The sequence below is a fragment of the Bos mutus genome, chromosome 5 (genome assembly GCF_027580195.1).
Source record: "Bos mutus isolate GX-2022 chromosome 5, NWIPB_WYAK_1.1, whole genome shotgun sequence".
NCBI lineage: Eukaryota > Metazoa > Chordata > Mammalia > Artiodactyla > Bovidae > Bos > Bos mutus.
This window is the reverse complement of record NC_091621.1, coordinates 71,164,597-71,190,278: the sequence shown is the minus strand read 5'-3', so window position 1 is coordinate 71,190,278 and position 25,682 is coordinate 71,164,597. Positions and strand designations below refer to the sequence as shown.

Below are 25,682 nucleotides of genomic sequence, written 5' to 3'. Positions count from 1 at the left end.
GACTTTATTTTGGGGTGTATATCATATCATTTTGATCACATCTCTAGCATCATGTATTTATTATCTTCTACCTATTTAAATGGGATTCCCTTGTAGCTCAGTCGGTAAAGAATCTCCCTGCAATGCAGGAGACCCAAATTCAATTCCTGGGTCGGGAAGAACCTCTCTGGAGAAGAAAATGGCAACCCGGTCCAGTATTTTTGCCTGGGAAATCCCATGGACAGAGGAGTCTGGTGGGCTACAGTCCATGGGGTTAATAAGAGTTGAACATGACTCAGTGACTAAACCACCACCACCACCTACTTAATTAACTCTTCTAAAACAAATTTTAAAAAATCTTTAGCTCAAATTAAACAACCACCATAATCATCTAATGAAATCTAATTAAAAACAGAGAACAAATGAGACTACCCACAAAATCTATACATTCTTGTAAAGACAAAATTCGAGTTATAAAACTTGCTATCTGAAAACTGTTTCTCCCTCAAATAACATACATACAGACAAATACCACTATACTTAATTTTAGACATATCAAAGTGATTTCTGTAACATATTGGCCTATAAGGCACTTGTCAAAAAGAGGTCTATGATCAAATAAGACTGCTGCTGCTGCTGCTGCTAAATCGCTTCAGTTGTGTCCGACTCTGGGCGACCCCATAGACGGCAGCCAGCCAGGCTCTCCTGTCCCTGGGATTCTCCAGGCAAGAACACTGGAGTGGGTTGCCATTTCCTTCTCCAATGCAGGAAAGTGAAAAGTGAAAGTAAAGTCGCTCAGTCGTGTCCGACTCTTCGCGACCCCATGGACTGCAGCCTACCAGGCTCCTCTGTCCATGGGATTTTCCAGGCAAGAGTACTGGAGTGGGTTGCCATTGCCTTCTGCAAATAAGACTGAGAAATACTGAAAAATAAAGTCTGCTCTTAAAAAGCCACAATACTAAAGGATACTAAAAACTATCTTTTTGACTTTGCTAATTCAGATTTTCCCCAATATATTTGAATCTGTGTGTATAACACTACCAACATCTTCAGGAACAATGTTTTTAAAGGAAATACACTGATTTCAACAAGGACAACCAACTGGATTTAAAAAATTATTTCAAGGGGCTACGTTTTAATGTATTAGAGAGGCTGTATGGGGTCTGGGGTGGGGAAGATTGAGTAGGGAGCCATAAGACACGGAAGAAATGGTAAATCTAGAAGTCATCATCCCAGCTTGGCCATAACTACCTGTATCACCATGAGCTAATCACTTAACTTCTAAGGGTATCAGCTTTCCTCAAAACTGAGGTAAGAGAAGATAACTTCAACTCTCATGTATGTAATATAATCCCTACTAACTTCAGTAAGGTGAATGAAACCCCCAGGTTAATTTTTATGGTTATCTACTAACCTTCAAAATGATTTGAAACACATGAAAATTACTCCTTCTAGCTCTGTTTTTATACTAAATTTGACACGCAACATTTTACAGCATAAAATTTATACTAAATGTTACAGAGAAAGAGAAATGAGACTCCAATTCTAATATTACAGTTCTAAGTACTTTACAATTTCTACTCATGAAATAAAAATATTTTAAACCTATTAAGAGCACTGACAACTATTAATAAGCTTTGGCTCTTTTATAATAATTAAAAATATTTGTATCAGGGACTATCCTGGTGGTTCAGTGGTTAAGACTCTGAGGTTCCAATGCAGAGGGCATGCATGGGTTCAATCCCTGGTCCGGGGCTAAGTTCCCACATACCGAGTGGTGTGGTCAAAAAAACTTGTTTTATCAATACTAGTAAGTATGGCCGGAGAAGGCAATGGCACCCCACTCCAGTGTTCTTGCCTGGAGAATCCCAGGGATGGGGGAGCCTGCTGGGCTGCGGTCTATGGGGTCACACAGAGTCAGACATGACTGACCCGACTTAGCAGCAGCAGTAAATATGGCAATGCTGAACACTCTCTAACTTACTGCCATTCTCTTAATATTTGACTCAAAAAAGATTTCCTCAGTTAACGGAAATGCACTCTATAAAGAAGGACTCCAAATTGTCTACATAAACTAAGCACAGGATATTTTTTCCTCATAATTCTTGGTGAACTGTGAATTATGCCTTTACAGTAACAAATTAATTAAGCAAAATGACTTAGTAAACAATGAGAAGATTATCTGGAGGTAGCCCACTTTCAAATTTTTATTGACCCAAAATAAATTTCTGCTTTATTAAGCTGACATCAAGAAGATCTCAACATTTTTGACCATGGCACAAACTGGCAGCATTTTCTTCAAAACTAAAATAATTACCTTCATGCCAAAAGAAAAATCAGAATTGTCAAGTTTTAAAAAAGTCTTGTTCAGCCTTGAAGTTAACCTATTCTCTGAGATGTTAAAGCAATCTAACTCCAATAGGGAGAAAGTCAGCATGGGGAAGCCGAATAATCTCTAAATTTCTCATCTTTAATTTGCCTTTCAAATTATTCTTTTGTAATTAACTGTAAGATGTTAATCTAGGTATGCCGCTGCTACTGCTGCTAAGTCGCTTCAGTCGTGTCCGACTCTGTGCGACCCCATAGACGGCAGCCCGCCAGGCTCCCCCGTCCCTGGGATTCTCCAGGCAAGAACACTGGAGTGGGTTGCCATTGCCTTCTCCAATGCATGAAAGTGAAAAGTGAAAGGGAAGTCGCTCAGTCGTGTCCGACTCTTTGCGACCCCGTGGACTGCAGCCCACCAGGTTCCTCCGTTCATGGGACTTTCCAGGCAAGAGTACTGGAGTGGGGTGCCATTGCAATCTAGGTATAGCAAAGCAGAAAGACCTTTAGGAAGAGTACTAAAATCATGATGTCAATAAACTGGCAACTCTCAGAGGACAGAAGAAAAGACTCAAGTCTGGTAAAGAATAGTGACCCCAAACTTTTTTTGTCAAATTTCAAAATCTACAGCAGATAAACCACTGACTTAACAAAATGTGGGTTATTTTTGAAAATATGTTTTCATATAACATTACGATACTGAGGGGTAGGATGCAGGGAAGGGGGTACCTAAGAAAAGAAAACTGCATGCAAGCATTAGACTTGCACATATAAATCCAAGACTTTACCTTTACTCAGTATTTTCTATAGGAATACTTTTTAGGAGATATTCAGCTTAGACCTTCCTTCTCTCAGCTCTTCCTAACGTAAAATAATAAAGCTGTATCATGATATTTTCCTTTCAATGCTATTTTACTTATGCTCAGCAAACTACATCCATTTTCATAAATAAACTTTTATTGGAACATAGCAATGCCCATTCATTTATATACTGTCTATGGCTGCTTTCCTGTTATAAAAGCAAGGTTGACTAGTAGTGACAGGCCATATGGCTTGCAAGTCTAAAATATTTAGTATCTGGCCCTTAAGGAAAAAAGTCTGCTGATCCTACTGAGAGATGAGGAGGAAGAATAAAAGAGAACTTTTTAAAAGCCTCCAAAAAACCCACCCCATATGATGTGCTGTGGCCTCTTATTGTTGTTAGAACAAGAATTCACAGGGAAGCAAATAAAGGCAGTAAATACAGAATTCTCGATAAGCTACTGAGAGAGTGATGGTTGAAAAGAAACTTCACTAAAGGCTCTAACTCAACAACCTTTCAGAAGTTGAAGTAGTCGTCTTCAGAATTTTTTTTCAAAAAGGCATATTATTTAGATTCACTTTAAGTCACCAATCCAATAATTCGAAATTTATTTTTCCATAAATCACTGAGATTATCTCAGGATAGTTTGTTGATATAGTATTAAGTGCTAAAGTTAACAATGACAATAATTAAAAGCAGAATGGATCACCATAGTGTTAATACAAAACTTCCTTTGTAAGTGTTCTTAATACAGAGAATAAAGCATTTTACATTTTGTGTCCATTTTTACTAAGTTTTATTGCTCTTGTAACAGATCTATAAGAGGGTATTCAAGTATCTTAAAAAAAAAAATCTAATCTAAAATATAATCAATCCACCAAAAACTGGTAGTCTTTCCACTAAGCTACACCATTTCTCAGTCTTCTACAAACTTACCGAAACAGGTCCAAGTTACTATACTTCTCAAACCCAGGTTTAAAGAAGGATGCAATAAACCTCCGCAAAAATGGAAGAAGATGAGCTCCTCGATTCTATTTTTAAAAGAGGGAGGAGAGATATACATTAGGCTTACAATGTCTAATTAAAATTTTTCAAGGGAGAAAAAGCCCCACCATCAACATCACCCCCAAAATAATGAGTAGATTAAGTTTTTTGAGTAGGTGGAGGTAGAGATGACTTTTGTATTTTGATTTCCAAACTGAACTAACCAATAAACAGCTTAACATCCAATATACCACAAGCAAATTTCATTCACCAATTTCACCAATTAGCCACTAAGCTCTATTACATGTTTGGCTCTGTGCTAGGTGAGGAGTAGGGGAGCTCTTTCCCCTCTAGGAGTTCTTAGTATAGTATATAAAGTAGCCATAAGCAAATTCACAATGTGATACAATGGCTGAACTATGGATGGAGTATACTGGAAGAAAGAGAAGGAATACCTAACACAGTTTGCAAAGAGCAGACAATCAGTAAAACATCCCGGAGAGCCTGATGCCTGAAACATCTTAAAGGACAAATGAATGTGAAACAAAAACATCATATTTAAGAATTATGAAAAACAAAGAATTTTTTCTTTTTTCTTTACCTGTAAGATGAAGAATTGGCATGTATGATAAAAAACCTCTGCATTCTGAGGACTTTTTTCAAATGCAGTAACCCACACTGCCCTGGCTTTGTCCTGCTGATTCATTTTCAAATATAAAGCAGCAAGGGATTCCAACAACTGGCAGTTCATGGGACATGATTCCAATAAACATTTACAAAGCTCCACTGCAGCCTCATACCTTCACAAGAAAAACACACATCTTAACACATGAAAAACTGATTTTTAATATGAGGTTAACTGCTTGTCAATTAAGTTTTACCTCTCAAGAAGCTGGTGCAGAACAATCATGTTAGTGTAAAGTGGGACACAGGTCTCTACTCTTTCCTCAACAGTAAGGCTCTCATCTGTGCAAGCTTTCACCGCATCTACCCAAAAACATCACAAAAACATGAATCAAATACAAAATCAATTTTTCTTCTTTTGTTTGACCATATCTTATTCACCTTTATTAAGCTCCTGGCTTTCACCTGAAGTAGATATTTCAGATTATCTCCAGACTCCTAAAACTGATCTCTTATCCTCACTTTCCTGTTAAGCATAAAACATCCATTGTTAGCTCTTGCATCTAAATATATATCTTTGCATTTATATTAGAGTCTCGAAAAACTATATCAAGAAAATTAAAGAATCAATTATCTTCTCATCTTTCTCTCACCTGCTTCAAGAGGCCTTGCTCTGATAATCTACAGTCATTTAAATATATCCCCCTAAACTTGATTTTTTTCCCCCCAGTTTTCTATCATGGTTAACCCTTTCCTTATCTTTTTTTTAAGACCTGAAAAGCACTATGAACCAATTCAGCATAATTAAGATTTATACAATTCTTCTTTACTCTTTCAGAACACTTTTCCCTTTATAAAGAATCCTTTACTTGATCTGCTTCTTAGAGAATAGTCCTCCATTGTTTCACTGTGCACCACTGTCACCATTTCCTTCTTGCCCAATAGTGATATGACTTCTCAGATTTGCTAGGTTAAACTTAGCAGATTTGCTAAGCTAAACTACTCAGATTTGCTAAGTGAAAGCCACTCTGAAATAGCACTTATGAAGTTAGCTTGTAAGTATCCTATCTAAACAAATCTATCTTTACATTAGCATATGATAATGTTCTTCTTCTTAATTTCTGCTTGCTTCTGCTTCTAAAAGATTGTATTTTCTCTTGGTCTCATTCAACTACTGAATAACTTACTGTGGGAGCACATTAAAAATTGCAAAATACTACATAATACAATAATTTCTATGTTGATAACTTTTAAATCCATTTCTCTCCATAACTGTCCATTTAAGGTATACTTCCTTGTCTCCTTCTAGCAACAAGCCTTTCTACTTGGGTGACCAATTATCAGTGACACCGATTATCATTCACACTCTTACTAGCAGTCTTTCCAATTCACCGGTTTTCTATCAGCATACTTTCCTTTTCCTGGTCTCAAAACCCTGAAATCATCTTTGACTATTTTTTCTCTTCTTCCCTGATATTTAATCTGTCTCTTAGATATCTCCAATAAATACTCTTTTCCAGGTTACTTTCTTTTAACACCTCAGTTATGGAGATTGGCTTCTGGTTGGTTTTCCTACCTTTGGTATCATTTCTCTCCAGCACATTCTTTCTTTAAGATTCTCTATTGCCATCAAACCTACCACACAAAGTTCTTGAAAACCTAGTATCATTCCACTTATCTAGTTTAATTCCTACTATTCTTTATCACAAAAGTCTCCCTTTGATTGGAGAAGGAAATGGCAAGCCACTCCAGTGTTCTTGCCTGGGAAATACCATGGACAGAGGGACCCTGGCAGGCTGAAGTCCATGGGATTGCAAGAGAGTCAGACACGACTTAGCAATTAAACATCACAACTCATTTTGATAAGGACTCTTCCATCTTCTAATTTCTCTTTAAATACATTGCACCAATTCTTATCTACTTGTTGCTTTTTGTTTACTTACTTCCCCTAATAGGAATGTCCTTCTTTTACTTTTTTCTTCCCTGGTTTATTCAATGAACATTTACTAAGCACTGAATATGCTGCCAGACATTACAGGCCCTTGAGAAACAGAAATAAAACAGAATCCCAGCTTCGAGAATGAGGTTCATTATGTCAGTCACATCATAATCAAGCTCCAAAGTGCAGGTCCAAGTCCTAACTGTTCTATGAAGACATACTTGATCGTGCCAACCTGCAATAACCTCTTCCCTTTAGGTTTATGGCCTGTACCATGTAATTCTCTAAATCACAGATCTCAGCCTCTTTTCTAAGCACAGAATTTAGACTATATGCTGAGACTGTCATACTTCTCATATGTTGATTGATGTTATATGTATAGATTTTATCTTCTGACTAGGCTATATACTTCTTATTAGAAGGGAACAGACTTTGTATCTTATTATTTCAAAGCAGATACTTTGGTTAGTACAGAGAGGAATCAAACTCAACTGATTGAGGGAGAAAATACTAACTACTTGAAAAAATAAGGTATTATCTTTTAACTTTCACATTGATAGATTGCTTTACAAAATTTACCTGGTTCTGTGACTCAATCAACTCACTAAACCTATGTAAACATGCTGTATTATTTACATGCTTAGCTGAAACCCTTTGCCGTAATCAGAAAACCTATGTAATGTCGTACAGTTTCTGGTTTTCACACATGACCATGCTCACCTTATCTGATTTAATCTTTAAAGCATTTATATAATTAAACTACAGGGGCTTCGCTGGTGGTCCTGCAGTTAAGAATCTACCTGGCAATGCAAGGGACACCAGTTTGACCCCTGGTTCAGGAAGATGCCACATGCAGCAGGAGCAACTAAGCCCATGTGCCACAACTGCTGAAGGCCGCACACCTCAACCAAGAGTAGCCCCCACTCACTGCGACTAGAGAAAGCCTGCGTGCAGCAACAAAGACCTGCCACAGCCAAAAATAAAGTAAATATTTAAAAAAAAGAAATAAAACTACAATTTGCAATACATAAATTTGTTTCACTTTATTATGAAGAATCATAATAAGCAATAAGCTGATGTTCTAAGTAATTTATAAACGTTTATACTTACCTTCAAATACTGCAAACAACATGTCAGGATTAGTCTTTACATCTTGAACTGCTTGCCACGGCATTACAAATGGTTCTATGTTAACAATTCTTGAAGGATTGGCATTAGATGGATCATAAAATTTTGAAGGAAGGATGTTGAATTCAATAAGATGTATGTAGGCCAGCCATGCCAAACATCGATCACTTGTTTTAAGGTATTCAGCTACTCTTCCATCATTAGCCAATTTCAATGCATTCTAGGTAAAATGGAAAAATAATCTGAAGGTGTTTTTTAAAATATTCCTAATAGGATTCAACTGCAAAGGCAAAGAAGATTAGAAGTGTTTTATTTCTTTGGCATGATTCTTAAACAGCTAAGTCCAATTTTTGATAGTCACCAATTTTTTAAATGAAAAAACTCTTTAGAGAGATCAGTAACAGATTAACATAGGTTTCACTATACTAAGGTTTATGACATAATTAATGAAAAGGTTAAATTTATTTATATATTTAAAGTGTCTTAATATTAAAAATCTAGTAAGAATAAAAATGACAAACAAAAAAACCCCACCACACCCATATAGAAGATTTTCATTATGGACTAATCCCCTTAATGGCGTGAATCTCCAGAATATTGAAGTTTATTCTGGTGGGTACTCAACAATTATTATTTTCATTTAAACCTCATAAATATTCTAAAGACTGTTCTAAAGATTTTATCCCTACTAAATAAGCAAAGGAGGAAACAGTCACAAACTTGCCCAAATTCACACAACTTACTAAAAAGTGGCAAAGATTTAGAATGTCATTAAATGCTGTAATAAATGCTTACCTGTAAAATTGCAAGTGCACTTTGGCATCTTCCAGTAAATATGTGCAGCTGAACTCTAAACAAAAGAGCCTCTAAAAGTTGAAAGGACAGAGTATCTGATGCTTCCCTCTTGGCTGCTCCCATGAGAAACTCCACCATTCTCTCACATACGTAATCTTTTTCTTCAAAGGTGCTTTCCAGGTGCAGAAACTGTCCAAAGGGATTTCATATGATTAGTCCTGCTTCACAAGAATATCTAATACTACATATTTTTCACATTTCACTAAGAAATTGTCATATATTAAAAATTCAATTTCTGCAAAAAGGATAATTACAAATATGTATAAACCCATCTTCCAGTACTAAGTTGGATACTGGAATCAGATGACAACTAAAACAACAGAGATATACTGTTAGAATTATCACTGAAGCCATTTCACCTTTGATTGAATCAATAAATAGATGGCAGCAAGACCACAATGGATCTTCAAAAGCTCATGTGTTTATGACCACATACAATTTGCATTGCTCAGGTGTGTGACTGTATAAAAATTTCGAGAATAACATTCATATAAGAAATACGTGACAAAATAACTGCAAGAATTAAGAAGTCCTTTAAAGACCAAACAACTTCAGGAAAAACATTACACACTGTAACCTGAGTTGATCAACAGCATTAATTTTTATACAAAGCTTCAGGTTAAACTCAAGCATTTCTCACTGTCTGAATCCGTTCACTGAGTTGGGGGAATAAGAAAGTGGCATGTTCATTAACTAAGGGTGTCATGTCATCCAAGTCTGTCTGTTCTGAACTTCAGTTAGCAAGCAAATAACAGATCTGACAGCCATAGGCTTATATGAAGGCTTATCTGAGTCTAATAATTCCTGAGTTCAGCTAGTAAAACTTCACGTATCAATGAATATTTACAAGTGGATTAATTATGATTTTAAGCATAGGTAGGCAACATCCCATTTTCTCAGAGAATGAAAAACTTTGTCACCAAATCTTTTTAATTTGGCAAGGTTCGGTATTAGTATGATTTACAGATTATTTTCATAAGTAATGAGAACATAATAAAAAGACCAAAATGGGCACTGAAACATGTAAAGTATCATGTAGGAAACGAGTTGCCAGTCCAGGTTCGATGCACGATGCTGGATGCTTGGGGCTGGTGCACTGGGACGGCCCAGAGGGATGGTATGGGGAGGGAGGAGGGAGGAGGGTTCGGGACGGGGAACACATGTATACCTGTGGCGGATTCATTTTGATATTTGGCAAAACTAATACAATTATGTAAAGTTTAAAAATAAAATAAAATTAGAAAAATTACAAAAAAAAAAAAAAAAGACCAAAATGTTTTCCGGCCTTCATGAAAATGTTACATAAGAATAAAAAGGTTTTTTAAATTATTTTCAGGTACTTAGCAAAAATTTACTTAATTTGTCCCAAATAAAATTGCTTATGAATAGGTAAGTGTGAAATGCTTTAAAATGTTTATCTTTTTTCATTACCAATAAAGTAAACAACAACAATAAAAAAACACCTCTTCACTAAATACTGACTTTTTTTAAGTTTAAATTAATCTGGACCCAGAGAAGTGGTTTTAACGTTACTAGACAGTGAAAGTAAGCTTATTATTATATCTGTATGCTGACAAAACAAATAATCTATGAAGTTACACATCCATATTTAAGATGGCCTGAAGAATTATATGATAATGCGCACACACACACAACTTTATTGTTTCTACTCACAGTCCAAAAACTTTGATAATCAGGAGCATATTCAACAGCTGTTTCACACATTTCCTGTACCTCCTCCTTGGTTCCTCTTTTTGAGAACAATCTGAGATAATGGCACCAAATTTCTGGATTGTCTTTGTTGTTTTCCAAAGCTCGAGCCAGAACATTTAAAGCAGAATCCAAGGACTCTGAACACAGCCTACATATTTGAAAGAAAAGGAGGAGCATCTTTTTTAATGCCTGAAAATACTTTTTAAATCAGTCTAGTCTAATAAGTCAACTTTTAAATTCCATTTTCTATTAGAACCTACCAAGAAGCTAGAATTACCTATGATAAAGAGAAGTAGATTAAAATTTTATATCACATTTGTCCAAAAATGTCCTAATTTTCCCATAAAGCCAACAATTTATTTTTAAGTGCATATTCAATGTGCATTTACCAGATAAAAATATGGTGGTGTAAAGCCATTAGATCATCAACTTCAAATGTGCTTTCTGTCCATATTTAGCAATATGTCATGATTTACAGTGGTCTGGGAATGGGAAAAGTTAAACAATTCTCAAGGCCAGCTACTACCAGCACAAAATAATCAAGGCTTTCAATATAATAGTTCTTTTCAACAGTCAAGGGCTTGCTGTCTCTTGGAGAAGAAAATTGTCTCTCATGATCCTATTCATAAAATAATGTACAGTTTTTGGACCTTCATTTAGTAAATGAGTCAGAAAAGAAAACACTTTAACTTATCCCATTAACATGAAAATGACACACAAAGCAAGTTAAAAAGCACCATATTCAGGTATGTGTGATGTACTAGCATTTTGTACTGCTACCTTAAAAATGTTTTTAGATAAAGCAGCCTTTAAAAAAAATACACCTATTTCAAAATTATAGCAATAAATATTACTCCTGGTCATAAAAGATTATTTCTGCAATCCTATCAACAAGTAGGAGTCAGAAAACTTAATTATGTAATAGGAGTTGTCATTTTTGAGATAAATTAATATTTATCTTATGTGAATATACATAATGTAACACTGACACAGAAAGTCAGTCCACCAGAATTTAGAGGTTCTTAGACAACCTTTAAATCTCTAAATGATAATTAACCTAAAATTTAACCTGTTACACTGTGACTTTACCAAAATTTTATTAAGAGACCACGACTACCTGACTTATTAAAAAATGCAATGATTAATTCTTGGACTGCTCAGAATTTACTGTTTTAACTGATACTACTTTGAAGTAGCCTACTTAAGTTAAAGATTGTAGCTAAATTATTATCCATACACTGAGCCATGCACATAACTCAAGATGTAATCTTAAACTTTTTCTAACAGCTTTTAAACAATTAAGTACTTTACGCTTTGTCAAAAAAACAAAGGCTCCACTGATACTAGGAGGGAAACCTGATTACCAGAGAGGAAATAAACCTCAAACATAAGAATATAAAAGTGCAACAGCTTACACAAAGATTAGAAGGAGACCTACCCCTCATTTTGGTTCAAGTACTTGTATGCAAGCTTGAGCCAAAGTTGTACATGAGAAGGATTTTCTAGCACACTTGCTTCTAAATTAGCAATGTCATCAGTCTCATTTGTAAAGTATCTGACATCATCCGGAGTGACAACTGTATCCAGAGCTGGAACATTTATTCGGTTCTCTGGCTGGAAGGCTATAAGGAAAAGTAAGTTAGCCTCACAATTTCTCTAATCCACAGATCTAAGGAGCACATCTTCTAATCTACAAATAGTACATAATTATGAAAATCTGAGGTTATAATGTAAGATGTGCTTGACAGTAAAGCACTCATTCATACATTACTTTGTTCACTCATTTAATTAATTCATTCTGTGAGCCTACTGTATGTCAGAAAACACAGACTCATCAAAGATTAAACAAAATAGGATGCCTGTTCTCAAGCACATAGGCCAGGCAGTAGTTCTCAAATGGGAGCAGTCTCCCCACTCAAGTAGGTTTAGCAATATTTAAAGCCTTCACATTTACCAAAGGGTGATCCTTGCATTTACTGAACATGGGTCATGGAACAACACTCCTGCAATATAAGGGGTAGTCTTGCATAAGGAAGAACTAATTGCCTTAAACACCAAGCAGCATCACTGCTTTTTAAAAATGAAAAAATTTTAAAGGCTAGTAGATTATACCAAGGGGCTTCCCAGGTGGAGCTAGTGGTAAAGAACCCGCCTGCCAATGCAGGAGATGCAGGAAACACAGGTTCGATCTCTGAGTCAGAAAGATCCCCTGGAAGAGGAAATGGCATCCCACTCCAGTATTCTTGCCTGGAGAATTCCATGGACAGAAAAGCCTGGCAGGGGCTCTGTCCATGGGGACCATGTCCATGGGGTCGCAAAGAGCAAGACACAACTGAACAATTGAGCATGCATTCACAGATTATATCAAAAGATTAGCAAAGTGTTAGACAAAGAAATGACACCACAATTTCATGATTCTGGATCTTACATTACTTCTTACCATACTTAATTGGTCCTGTAGACTGTTCCTCATCACTACTGAAATTGTTCTCTGAAATAGGTTTTCTCCAAAACTTTGGCTTCCACTTTCTTTTATCTTTGTAGGTTGTAAATGGAGGTGCTAAAGTAGATAGAATACTGTTAACAGAACTAGTCTTTTATAGTTCTGAAAAATAATTAAACAGTGCTCAATAAGAGCTAAATTTATTCTATCATGTTACTCAGAAACGATAAATATATTTTTTATATAATGCCAAAAATTTGTTCTCATAAACTATAAGGTCCTTTTGTGTGAGACAAAGATACATATACTTACTATGGCCTTTACTTTCATTGATATTGCTCACAAGGAGAACAGCCATCTGGTCCATTGACATTCGATCTTTGTTTACTCCAAAAAGTTTCTCAACATATTTTTCTGAAATTAGAACAATGTTATCTTCATAAAAAGTATAAAAAACACAGATTACGGAGATGAGGCTAATTAAAGAGTATGAACAAAAGAATAGTTTAAAAATTAAAGGTACTAGTCAAAAACATCTATGGCTTCTAAAGGGCAAGGCCTACATTATCTCAACTAACACAGCAAACCCTACCATATCATGCACCCCAATTTGAGTTGAAAAAAAAGTAAGCAACCTAAACAAGTGAAAATTAAGGTCATTAATTAGGAATGACTAAACAGATTGTTTTGTTACAATCACTAAGAATTGTGATTATACTGAATTTAACAAAGATCAATTTCCTTACTTCCAAAAGACTTATTTGGCACTAAATCTGGGGAAAAGCTTAACAATATTTACACACAATGTCTGGCAGTAATCTACGTTTTCTACAATGTCAAACTGTATAAACTTGTTTTTTACTTCATTGTAGAATTTGAACCTACAGTCATCTCAACTTCCAATCCCCTCTATTTCTAAAAGGAGTAAAAAGAGTCTATTTTTAAATCTCAGTAAAAGTTCTAACAACCATGTTAACATACTCTTTTTAAACTGAAATAGTTAGATGAGCTCTGTGAAGAATTTCCTACAATAATGGAAATGTGCCACATCTGCACTGTCTTACTGGTAAGCTACTGACCACGACTAAGCTCAAGAGTGGCTACTAAGCACTTGAAATGTGGTTAGAGTGACTGAGGAAGTGAATTTTTATTTTAGTGACTACTGTACTCGACAGAGCAGATCTAGATAAGGTGTCACAGATAACTGTACTGAATTTTTATAGCTATTTAAAGATATCAACAACTGAATATAAAACATTTAAATTGCCTAAATTCAATTTTCATTTGGGAAACAAGAGGTCTTTAAAACCTGCTGCAGCAGCAATTTCTTCATCAGTGCTTCCTTCTGAACAACCAATCAAAGACAGATTATATGAGAGAACATCCTGGAATAGCTGTTTTCGGCTAAGTGTATAGTCTTGTGTATGCTGCCTAAAATAAAATAACAACACAGAAAAGATAATCATGTATATATCAAAGCTAAATGACCAAGACTGGCTTTTAAACTATAAAATATTCACAAATAAAAACTACTCACCACTGACAATCATCATCATTACATGTTCCTGTTAAATCAAAACGGCAGAAACACTGATCCGGTTCGATCATATTACTGTATGATACTGAGCTTAGGGGAAGTTTTTCCTTGGTTCGATAGTATGGACTAAATCTAAGAAGAGAGGCACATTATGATGCTCCATAAACAGTCCTCAGCAAATTTTAAATTTTTTCATTTTTTTCTTTCTCAATTAAAGTGTCTATACTTTACTATTTAATTACTTAATACTAAAATTAACTCTAGAAAACAACCAGAATATCAAGTCATAAGGACAAACTACTTCTACACTCAGGACATAAAATATCTGAAATAGAAAACAAAAAACAAAAATATCCTAGTGTTTTTAAAGTAGTGTTTTCTTACCACATAATAAAATGCTATATAACATTGGTATTTCTTCTACATATTACCAGCCACCCAAAAAACCAAAGAAAAAGTCTATACTACCTGGTAGGTGCTTTGCAATTTTATGATTAAATCATACCAATTTAACAGTTTCACAGATTCTAATAAAATCATATCAATTTAACAGTTACACAGCTTCTAAAGAGTCTCAAAAAAAAAAAAAAAACACACACACAACCTGGCAAAGTTAATCATCTGAAAATGTCAAATCAATTTTGTGAAAGCTAGCTAATGTATTCCTTAAATAGTATAATTAAAAAGCAAAATTAAAAATTCACATAAGAATCTCTCTCAGTTACTTTTCTTAAAATCCTTAACAGATAGTAATTCAGAATTCTTCACAATTCCATCAATAACCAGAAATTAGTATTTGATAAGAATTAATAAACCCAAGTGTGAGTTAACTCTTAGTTCCTGTTTGGTTCAAGTCCTACAACAAAGCACCTAAATTTTTTATCTCCTAAAATGACGAGCTTGTTTTTTGAGTGATTGTGATTCAATTTTTTTCACTGTCATCAAACATTAAAGATTAAGATATTATTAAGAACAAGGAGCAATCCTGAAACTCAAGCTTACTGAATCTTTCTTCTATACCTGTAAGATTTAAAAACTAGAAGGGGACTGTGGTAGGGTCTGAATGGACATGGCTTCACTTCTGTTGTTTTACTCTGTGCTGTCACAAAATCCACATCCACAGAAATCTCCTGCAAAAGAAAACAGCAATTTCAAAAGGCAAATAGGGCTAGGCTGAATTCTAGATTTCATTAAGAATATAAAATGTTCAGTTACCTGACCATGCAAAACCTTGTCTGAAATGCCTGTGGTGGTTTTTAAAATCAGTTGTTTTAAGCTGTCAGCTTTTGAATATAATTTCTGCAATTCACCGATTTTTAACCCTAGAAAAAGTTCTGGTTTTTCTACTGTATTCTTAGTAGGTTTGTTTATACATTCTTTGTTAGGTGTATCAGTGTGCTTAAGGTTAGGTTTAGTAAAAGAATTGGATTCTAAGAAAGATCTTCTTCTTTCTCTGTTTGAACCAGACAGAATCTCATCATCCACATCATTTTCTTCAGTGTCCAGACTTAATTTATCTTGAGTCAGATCATGAAGTGAGGGTTGAGGTAAAGAAAATTCAGGTTCTTCTTCCACAAGTGGAGCAATGTTTTGTTGTTCCTTTGCTTTTAGGGCCCTGGCTTCTTTTAGTTTCTGAATTTTCAGGGCATATTCATATTCTAGCTTTTGTAACCGTCTTTTTTCCATAGCAATTAGTTCTGCTGAATGCCTTCTTGGACTTGATATTGGAGAATTGTCCAGTCTCATCATTTTGTTTGGCTGGGGGGAAAATGATATCAATATTTTATATTGCTATGATTTTATAAACAATTTTTCTTAAGATAATTGTGCTATCCCAACAATGCCAACATTATAAAACTAAGTCAATAACAAGAATAAAACAGTTTAACAAAAGCCTCCAACAGATTTGCTAGTTAATTTGTGGTGTATAAAAAACAAACAATAAAAATAAAAAAATAAGCTTCCAAAAGTGTGGCTGTCATTTAAAAACAAAGCTTTAATCTTACTCTCTTTGAATACGCAGGGGAAAACCTTGAATTTTTCATCCATCTTTTACCCCCAAAAGAATTATTAAAACCTTCTCCTTTTCAAACATAAAATATTTCTACCAACAACTTACTCCAAGGCGATCTTGTTCCAGTTTACGTTTTCCTATTTCTTTACTAGCCACTGCCTTTGCCCGAGCAAGTTCTTCTCCATACTTCAGAGTCAAAGCTTTCTTAATTGTAATGCGTTGTTGAACTCTGTGAATCTGAAATAAAGGGTAATTCTGAAAATGTAAATCGTAGGAGAGGCAATACCTTCTTAAACATAATAGCTTTAGGGTATTCAACTGAAAATTTAAAATGTGTTAACATTATGTCTCAATGAAGAACAATATATAGGTTATATATTTTGATGGCTTTATGGTTTTACTAAAAATTTGGCCCATAAAAATGTGTAGTAAACACGAGACTACAATATTTGAATTAAAAAAGAACACTACCTGTTCCTGAAGCTTCTTCAAAAACATTCTGTTGACACTAAGAATTTTCTCTGTTGCCTGAAGCTGCTCTGTAAGTTTTGTAATTTTTGTTTCAGCATTTCGAACAGATTCTTTCTTCTTAGCTTCTTGCTGTACTAGATTCTTTAAAACAGATTCATCTTTCATCAAGAGAATCCTAATTGGGAAATAACAAAATTATTAATGTTTTTCTAAACTACTGGACTAACGTTAATCATCAGAATAAAAAATTTACAAAGTAACAGTTCATTTTTAAAATTATGTTCATGATACAGAGAGGTAAATATTTAAAAGGATAAATATTTTCATATTCATCAATCACAAAAGTATTCAGATACACACTGCTAAATTTTATGAAAGCAACTAAGGGTTAATCTTTTCCTGGCTCCACCATTTGGTTTATGGGATCTTAGTTCCACATCCACAGCAGGTATTGAACCTGGACCCTCAGGAATGAAAGCACAGAGTTCTAACCACTGGACCACCAGGGAATTTACAAGTCTGAGTAATGTGAATTATAGCTGAAAAGCTATCAACAGTAAATTTCAACATAGCCCTAAATAACTCCTGAAAAACCAGGACTTAAGACAGAAAATCCTTATGTTGGTTTCATTTATAATGTTCCTAATAAACACACAAATAAACATCTAATAAACATAAATAAGCACATTTAATTTTAACTTACAAGTGTGAACTTAAGCAGTATAAATCAGGACAGAAAGACAAATTTATGGATACAGATTTCCATCTTTTCAACTACTGAATATTATGCTAAAAAAAAAAAAAAAAAGGCATCTTTCCCAGAAATATATATTTCAAATAGTCACAACAACTGACATCTAGAATGAATCATAAAGACAGAGGATATGTGATAAATATGTGATAAAGAGGATGACTAGAAAGACAATTTTAAAAAATCTTTTCATTTATGAAAGTTATTAAAGAAACAGAATCTAAATGAATTTATTTTAATTTCCTTTAAAATATACATACCATACCATTTCCTTAAAGATTCATGGTCACCACAGTATTTCATCTATGAGTCTTAATACGTCTTAATGTTACTGCATATAACACTCTGGATACATCTTAAGGTTATTGCATATCATAGTCTTTATAATAACACAATATTTGACCATGTGTCTTACTGAACACATTAAGTAATGACTTATTCCAAACAATTAAGTCTACCTTTAACAACAAAAATATGCTTCCAATAAAGGTGTTTCTAAAAACATGCCAGAGGTTTTAAAGAAAATTACAAAACAAAGAGTTTCATTTTAGCAATGAATAGGCCATACATAAATCTAAAGAAAACTCTTTTGAAGTCTTGGTATTTTTGTTTAAATATTAATACTATTACTTTATGTACTGTAAATGGACAATTCCACAAAATGATAGCCTCTCTAAGTCTACCAAGTATGAAAGGATTAGTAATCATACAGTGTACTTATTATTGACACACAGCACAAAAATACATCCTTCTGATATAGAACATTTTGATACATGCAGTATAACCAGATAATGAGACTTACCTATGTTTTTTAAGCTTTGCTTCTGCATCTGTAACCTGCTTAGTAACCAATGCTATCCTGCCAATCCCATCAATTTCTACATCAGAGTTTGCTGGGGATGATGAGCTTGTCTTCAGTTGATCTGATTTAATTAAACGCTGTTTCTCACGACTAAAATAATAAAGGTTGATAAATTATTCCCTGAAGAACTGAAATTATTTTTTAAAGATGTATTCTTTTTCATAAAATAATGTAAAAATATTAAGTGACTAACACTGACTAATAACAATGATGACCAATATGCATGCAAAGCTAATGGTGTAGTTCTCCTTATAACAGCATTTATCTATTTCTAGGCTGTCTGTATCTCAGCACATTAGTGACTGCATTCAAGTTTATAGATGATCATCTGGCTCCACCTTCTGTGCAACTTATAAAAACATTAATTCTTCATCTTGGATAAAAGCATCATTTTCATTTCCCAATGCCAATAAACTCTATCCAGATTAAGTGTTGCAAACAGCACACACCTTTAAAGCAAACTACATAAAATGCTACTTACTTGGCAATCTCTTCCTTTAACAATCGATACTCAATCTTCTTTTCTTCAGGCAGAGCTTCAGGTGTTCGCATGGGATCATTCTCTTTTTCAGATTTTGGAGGTACTTTAGGTTTTGAAGCTTGCTAGAAAATGTTTGAAGTCAACCAGATCAAAAACTTTCATAACTCCAACTTAGATCTAAATTTTATATTATCCAGTATACATCTGTATATTTAGAAATAAATATCTTCATCATTATTTTCTATTACTTTAAAAAAAAAACAATGCTGGCCTTTAACCACCAATTAACTGTACAATCCACTAAGCAGTCAAGACCTATGGTTTAAAAATAACTGAACTATTTCATATCTAAACAAACACTGCAATTACAAATAGGGACAAAAGCTGTACTTAGATCACACACTTGAGTAAAACTATTTTCTGGTAATATAACACAATTGCAAACCAATAAATTTCCTTAGTACAGAGGACAATTATCCACACTATTTTACTATTTTGGAAGAAGGATTAGTCTGGAGACAAAGGGGGTTTTTAAATAGTTAAATCTATCTAAACTTACACACACTTCATTATATAAACTCAATCATACAAGTACAAAAAATATTTCCAAAAATTCAATATATTAAAAAATCTAAACCTCCAAAGTCTAGTTTTTAGGAAAAACAAGCAAATTTTAGTAATTGTCAATAAATCTTTCGATATTTCATTACTGCACTTAATTACCTCAGCAGTTCGTCTTGCTTCTTTAATCATAGACTCCAATCCACCAAAAACACTATTAGTTGACTTGGACGCCTCTCCATCAGATTCACTATCATCAGAATCATTTAGTGTTACGACCACTGATTTATGCTTTGGAAGCTGCAAAGCCAATATACTTGTTATTCTTGACAACAAATGTATCACTATCCTTTTCTTAGCTCTACCACACACAATTAGCTTCATGACAATGAACAAGTCACTTTATCTGTATGAATTTAAATTCATAAAAATAATAGGTTTCAAGTAGACAGTCTATGGTTCCTTCCGTTTATATTGCATTAATTGACCAACTTTGTCCCACTCCACAGATACACAAAAACATAAAAGATTCTATATTTTACCTGATACACCAAAAACTTAAAATATTCTATATACTAAAATGAAATATTCTAGATACTACTATCATCATCTTTTTCATTAAATTTTATTTTAACCAACTTTCTATAAAGAAACATAATGCAATCTAGACTAACCTTTTAAAGTCAGAGAAAATATAGTAATTCCACATTATTACTAATAAAACTTTATGGCTTTCATGTGTATATAGAGGATATACAGAGGATATGTTTACCTAACAGAGGCAAGATTTCAACTTGGCTTTGCTTCATTTATTTTACACATGCATGCATACTAAGTCGTTTCAGTCGTGTCTGACTCTGTGCGACCCCATGGACAGTAGCCCACCAGGCTCCTCTGTCCACGGGATTCTCTAGGCAAGACTACTGGAGTGGGTTGACATTTGCTTCTCCACATTTATTTCAAAGTAATTAGAAAACAAAGGAGAAAGAAACTGTCATTTCAATCTCCTTGACAAACAGTGAAAAAAGTCATAAATTCTTCCATTATAGTACAGTCATTAACTGAAAAAATATGAGCAAAGATAGAAAAAACTATATATATGTACATAATTTGCTAAAACTGACTTTAGAATAGATGAAAAATCTAAAAGGACCAATTTATATAAGACAAAAGTTGAGGAAATGGCAGGGGAAAGAATACCCCTCAGATGAAAATAATGCTTCCCCAAAATATTATCATAAATTCCACCAGTTTACAAGAGAAAAAGCTGCTCCCATTTCACTATTAATAAATAAAAATAAGTGGACAGGGAGGCCTGGCGTGCTGCAATTCACGTGGTCGCAAAGAGTCGGACACAACTGAGCTACGGAACTGAACTGAACTGAACTGATGTTTGTATATAATAAACTAGAGGCAGGGAACAGGACAGCAAAACTGCATAAACTTTCTCACAAGATATTTAAGTAAGAGTAGGGACTAATTATTTTGTTTTTACCGAGATCACAGTTCGTGGAAGACGAGGTCCTCTGTGAAACTTTGGGTTTTGTATCCTAGGCTGAGACACTGTATTAATACTGACTATGGACAGATTGCTTCTTGGCATAGGCTGTGAATTGTTTAGAACTGGAGGTGAAGGTGGGTCACTATTACTGGATGTTTCCTAAAGAAGGAAGAGACAGATATGAAGCCATTTTAAATGAAATTCCTGTCATCTTTAAAGGTATTGAGCAAATTAGTTAACTGACTTATCCCTACTTTACTGAAAAGCCCAATAAATCCCAAACTAGCAGAGTAGTCCTACCTAAAACTAAGCTCAACAGCACCACCTAGAGGTTCAGGTACCTAAATTACCTCTGGCTTGAAAGCTCTTTTATTCGCTAGAGATTTAAGTAGCTCTTCTCGAAGCAGCATTTCCTCCTCTTCTTCCTCATCTGCAAAAGGTGGTTTTGGAGGTTGTTCTGGATCTTCAGGTGGAAGAGGTGGTAAAGGTGGTAGAGGAGGTAGAGGTTCAAGAGAAACACACAAGCCTTCCACATAAGGCTGGCTCAAAGGTGGTACAGACTAGTTAATTTAAAAAAAGAAGAAATAATAATTACCATGCAAATTTTACTCATTCCAAGCGTTTACTGCTACAGCAATATCAAATTAGAAAAAGGCAAATATCAGGTTATTACTTTACTGTAAGAATAAGTGAACTAAGTATACTGGAAATCTTAAAACTAACCCAAATTCAATATTCAGCCAATAAAAAGTATAATTTTTACAAAAAGTTAAAATCAACTGTAATTTAATTTATGAACTTCATGATAGAGAAATCAAATTTTACAGGATCTATCTCTCTAGGTGACTACCTGAAAACAGATATTTAAGTAAAAATTAAAAATTAGGAACCAAAGGGATTCTGGATGGGAACAGTCTAGAGTATAAGAATTAAATGTGAGAAATCACCACCACTACCCTCATAAAATCCTTGTGAAATGGCTTCTTAGAGAGCATCTGTAAAGATAGTTAATTTTACCCAAATCCCTGCATTTGCACACATTTTTGCTTCAAAGACCTTCCAATATTTCTCTTGGCACTTAAAATGATTCAAGGAAGAAAGAAAAAATGTTTCTCTCTCACTCTCTACTCCAATATTCCCCTCATCTTAAACGTCCCAGGAGGACACACCAGGTGTCTGCCTAGCACCTGTGAAATAGCAAAGTTCCTACTAACCCATTAAGAGAGAACCAGTGTGAGCTCCAGGTTCTCTCAATCTAGAGAAAACTTACAAATCACTTAGTGATTCCCCCACTTCCTTTTTTATTTTTTTAACAGGGGACTGGCAGTTCTTTCAAAAGTAGGTTGAAAAGAAATGAACTTTTCTTTAACTAGTCAATGCTTTTCCTTTACTGAATTTTCAAATTAAAAACAACTATATAATCAAAAGACGAAAAAGGAAAAAGCTTCTAGAAGAAGCTTCAGTTCAGTTCAGTCGCTCAGTCGCGTCCGACTCTTTGAGACCCCATGAATTGCAGCACGCCAGGCCTCCCTGTCCATCACCAACTCCCGGAGTTCACTCAAACTCACACTTAAATCCCAATTACCCTCTAAAAAAATCCAAACAGATAATTCTTATTCTGCTTAAGAATATATTTTCTGAGGAGCAAAAATAAAGAAGGAAACATGCTAAATATTGAAAGAAAGTCTAACATGAGACTAAAAATTAGCTATGAAAAAATCTACCAGATCGATAGCCTGCCAGTAACTAATATACCATAGATTTCATAGCTATTAATTCTGGCAAGCAGACTTTATGCTCTCAAACCTAACTATTAACTACATGCCAGCTTTTCAAAACAAATTAGAAAAGACACAAGGCAACAAAACTTTCTTAGAAATCATACCAATCCTCACTTACAGAAACCTGAGGTGGTGGAGGCAAAGAAATAGATGGTGCTGGAGAAAAATACCCCAATGAACATTCAGAGAAGAATGGTGGTTGCACTGGTGAAGGAGCTGTTAAAAAAAATTTTTATAGGAATTTAATAACATATATTCAACAGGAATAAATTAAATTTATAGTATTTTTGAAGACATACAACTAAATCTAAGTACAAGTGAGATTGTATTAATCTCCAATAAAATACTTAACCTCCATGAGACTACCTCTGCCTATTTATAATTGCTCTTATATCACTATAAAGTTAGCCATCCACTTAAGCTGATATTTAGTCCCTCGAAAACTTTTCTACCTTGTTCTACTTTTCACCTACTTGTGGTAAAAGGGAATAAAGCAGGAAAGGCTTTTATTGCTTTTTGGGAAAAAACATACTTTTTAAGAAATAATAAAACAAAAAATTCCCCTGAATCTCTCAAAGTATCATAACCAAAGGAAAACAGTGATGTGGTGACTCCATTCCTCCCTTAATGTGAAGAAAAGTGAAGAAATGGACTATTTAAATTGAAGAGAAAGCAAAGAGGACTAGAATGAAAAGAATTACCTATTACATTTAATCATTAACGTATACATTTTTTTTCAAATTTAGTAATTCTGAAATAGTTACTGATTCATCTCAGTTAAATTGTTAGCATTTTTTCCTTGGTAGCAGATAAAAATAGCTGCTTATTTTACCTTCAGTGGTTTCTTTAGACTCACTGAAATCTGACAGACTTGAAGATTACTCTTGCTACCTCTAAACCATGTAACCTTTAGGGAAACATAATATTTCTTCTTTGCCCCAGTTGTCTTTCAAGTCAATATGAGTATTAACCACATGACTTATATGGAGCTGATTTGTGACCCAAATGATGCCATTTGATTATATTTTTTTATATTATTTTTTTACAAAATTCTTCTAAAGGGTAAATCATAAAATTATTATAGAGTAATAATAATGTCAATATTTGAGAACTACAAAGAATCATTTTCAAGAACTTAGAAATAATTAAAGGCTGAGCAAAGAGAATTATGACATGAAAATACAAGATTATTAAATATGAAGCTAAACATTATAACCTGAAAATGAGCTTTTGCTAAACATTACCAAATCATATAGATTCTGCCTTCTCTCTAGACACACTAAAGTGGAATTCTAGTTTCATTTGGTCTCACAATACAACCACTGGAAGAAAAACACTTATCATATGACCTTGCAAGTAAGTATTCTAGTTTCTAGAACGCTAACGGCATTTTGTTGTCTGCCCCATTCTTATGTGCTTCAATTAGTAAGAGGATAGGTCCCTCACAGTCCATTACTCCTGAAAATCAACTAAAGCAAGTCTCTAACTCTCAAGGATGGCCACACCCTAAACTGCGCACTCTAACTGAGGTATAGCCGTAACAGTTGTATCAGCTGATCCTAAGGCACCACTAGGATCACTTTCCATCTCCCTATTCCTACAAAGTATCATCAGAAGGAGCAAAGAAGCCTGTACAAAAGAAAGATTTCTTTTTTTGACTAAAATGAAGAATGCCTTAGACATAAAGATACTTAAAAATAAAGAAAGATTTATTTGTTCATTTGTTTTTTAAAGCAGCGTTCTCACCTTTACCACAATATTCACTTCTTAGATCAAACAGTTAACAGCAGAATACTGCCTTTTTTATTAAAATACTATACAGGAAGAAATACTAGAAAATAAAGGTTAATACTACAGTCTGAGGTTTGCTTTTGAAGTATTTAACCACCAAATAATGTCTTTGGTTGTACAACCTACCAGCAAATTCATTCTACATTTCTTTCAATGTTTTGGGTAGCTTCTTGACCATTTTCTACTTAATAATTGTGAATGTACAAATGTTTTAAGTTTTAGCTCATACCTGGAGAATTGGTTTCACTATCTGTATCCATAGCAACTTCTTCATAGTTATCATATTGATAAATGCCTCCTCCACTATCAGTAGCTTGCTTATCTAAGGATCGTCTCAGGTCAGGATCTGAAGACTAATATACAAGATTTATTTTTAGTTTCACAACATTTTCTGTCTTAGTCTATTCTTAGGCTCGAAATTATAAAACAATTAATAGTTATCTTTTACATAGAATAGTATCAAAAATCATGATGATCCAGTTAGAACGATCACATCTGATTTGGGAAACTCAATATACATGATAGGTACATTGTGGCTGACATTTTATAACTGTCAGACAGAAAATGAAGCTAGAAAATACATGTACAGATGAAATCCCCCAGTGAGCTGAGCCACTAAATAATCAGCTATTCCTCTAGAAAGTAAGATGACACCAAGATCAGAAATATTAATGGCCCCTCTCTGCAAATTAAGAAATCAGATAAATGAATTCATGTTTTATGTAATCAAGCTTTATTTAGAATATTGCCCAAATAATCCATTAACATTTCAGTTACGAATAAATTAATGATAACTGAAAACTAGAAACTCTTGGTCATATGCTTGTATGTTGTTTTCTTTTTTTTCACTTCTTACAATCTCCACTTGGAGACAGTTTATAAGAATTTAAAAATTAGCAAAACCTATCCAAATGGATACAAATAATGCACAATACTTTTCTATAAAGAGATTTCATCAAAGTACTTTTCGGATGCTCAAAGTATGAATAGTTAATAAATTCCTTACTTAAACAAATCTAACCCTTGACTCCCTACAATTAAAGAGCTCTTACTCTTTAACATCCCTCTATTCTTTAATATCAATAATACACTTGTAAGTATAGTCTCAAAGCTCAGAATTCTGAAATTTGTCACTGCTAATAG

The 25,682-nt window shown here is 34.1% G+C and overlaps 1 protein-coding gene across 2 annotated transcripts in view; it reads right to left on the bottom strand.

Annotated features, from left to right (window-relative positions):
* The window catches only part of ZFC3H1 (zinc finger C3H1-type containing), a 50,669-nt gene that overhangs the window by 5,733 nt on the left and 19,254 nt on the right, over window positions 1–25,682 (bottom strand). For both annotated transcript variants that reach the window (XM_070371010.1, XM_005896790.3), the window contains exons 6-27: window positions 24,769–24,892; window positions 22,867–22,964; window positions 21,318–21,527; window positions 20,962–21,126; window positions 19,629–19,766; window positions 18,906–19,027; window positions 18,365–18,514; window positions 16,812–16,986; window positions 16,446–16,577; window positions 15,542–16,084; window positions 15,347–15,456; window positions 14,327–14,458; window positions 14,099–14,220; window positions 13,102–13,203; window positions 12,787–12,906; window positions 11,785–11,968; window positions 10,308–10,494; window positions 8,574–8,762; window positions 7,761–7,998; window positions 4,969–5,074; window positions 4,689–4,887; window positions 4,040–4,134 (exon numbers count right to left, since the gene is read on the bottom strand). In XM_070371010.1, the coding sequence (XP_070227111.1) occupies window positions 4,040–4,134; window positions 4,689–4,887; window positions 4,969–5,074; window positions 7,761–7,998; window positions 8,574–8,762; window positions 10,308–10,494; window positions 11,785–11,968; window positions 12,787–12,906; window positions 13,102–13,203; window positions 14,099–14,220; window positions 14,327–14,458; window positions 15,347–15,456; window positions 15,542–16,084; window positions 16,446–16,577; window positions 16,812–16,986; window positions 18,365–18,514; window positions 18,906–19,027; window positions 19,629–19,766; window positions 20,962–21,126; window positions 21,318–21,527; window positions 22,867–22,964; window positions 24,769–24,892 (3,641 nt within the window). The remainder of the gene's footprint in view (window positions 1–4,039; window positions 4,135–4,688; window positions 4,888–4,968; window positions 5,075–7,760; window positions 7,999–8,573; window positions 8,763–10,307; window positions 10,495–11,784; window positions 11,969–12,786; window positions 12,907–13,101; window positions 13,204–14,098; window positions 14,221–14,326; window positions 14,459–15,346; window positions 15,457–15,541; window positions 16,085–16,445; window positions 16,578–16,811; window positions 16,987–18,364; window positions 18,515–18,905; window positions 19,028–19,628; window positions 19,767–20,961; window positions 21,127–21,317; window positions 21,528–22,866; window positions 22,965–24,768; window positions 24,893–25,682) is intronic.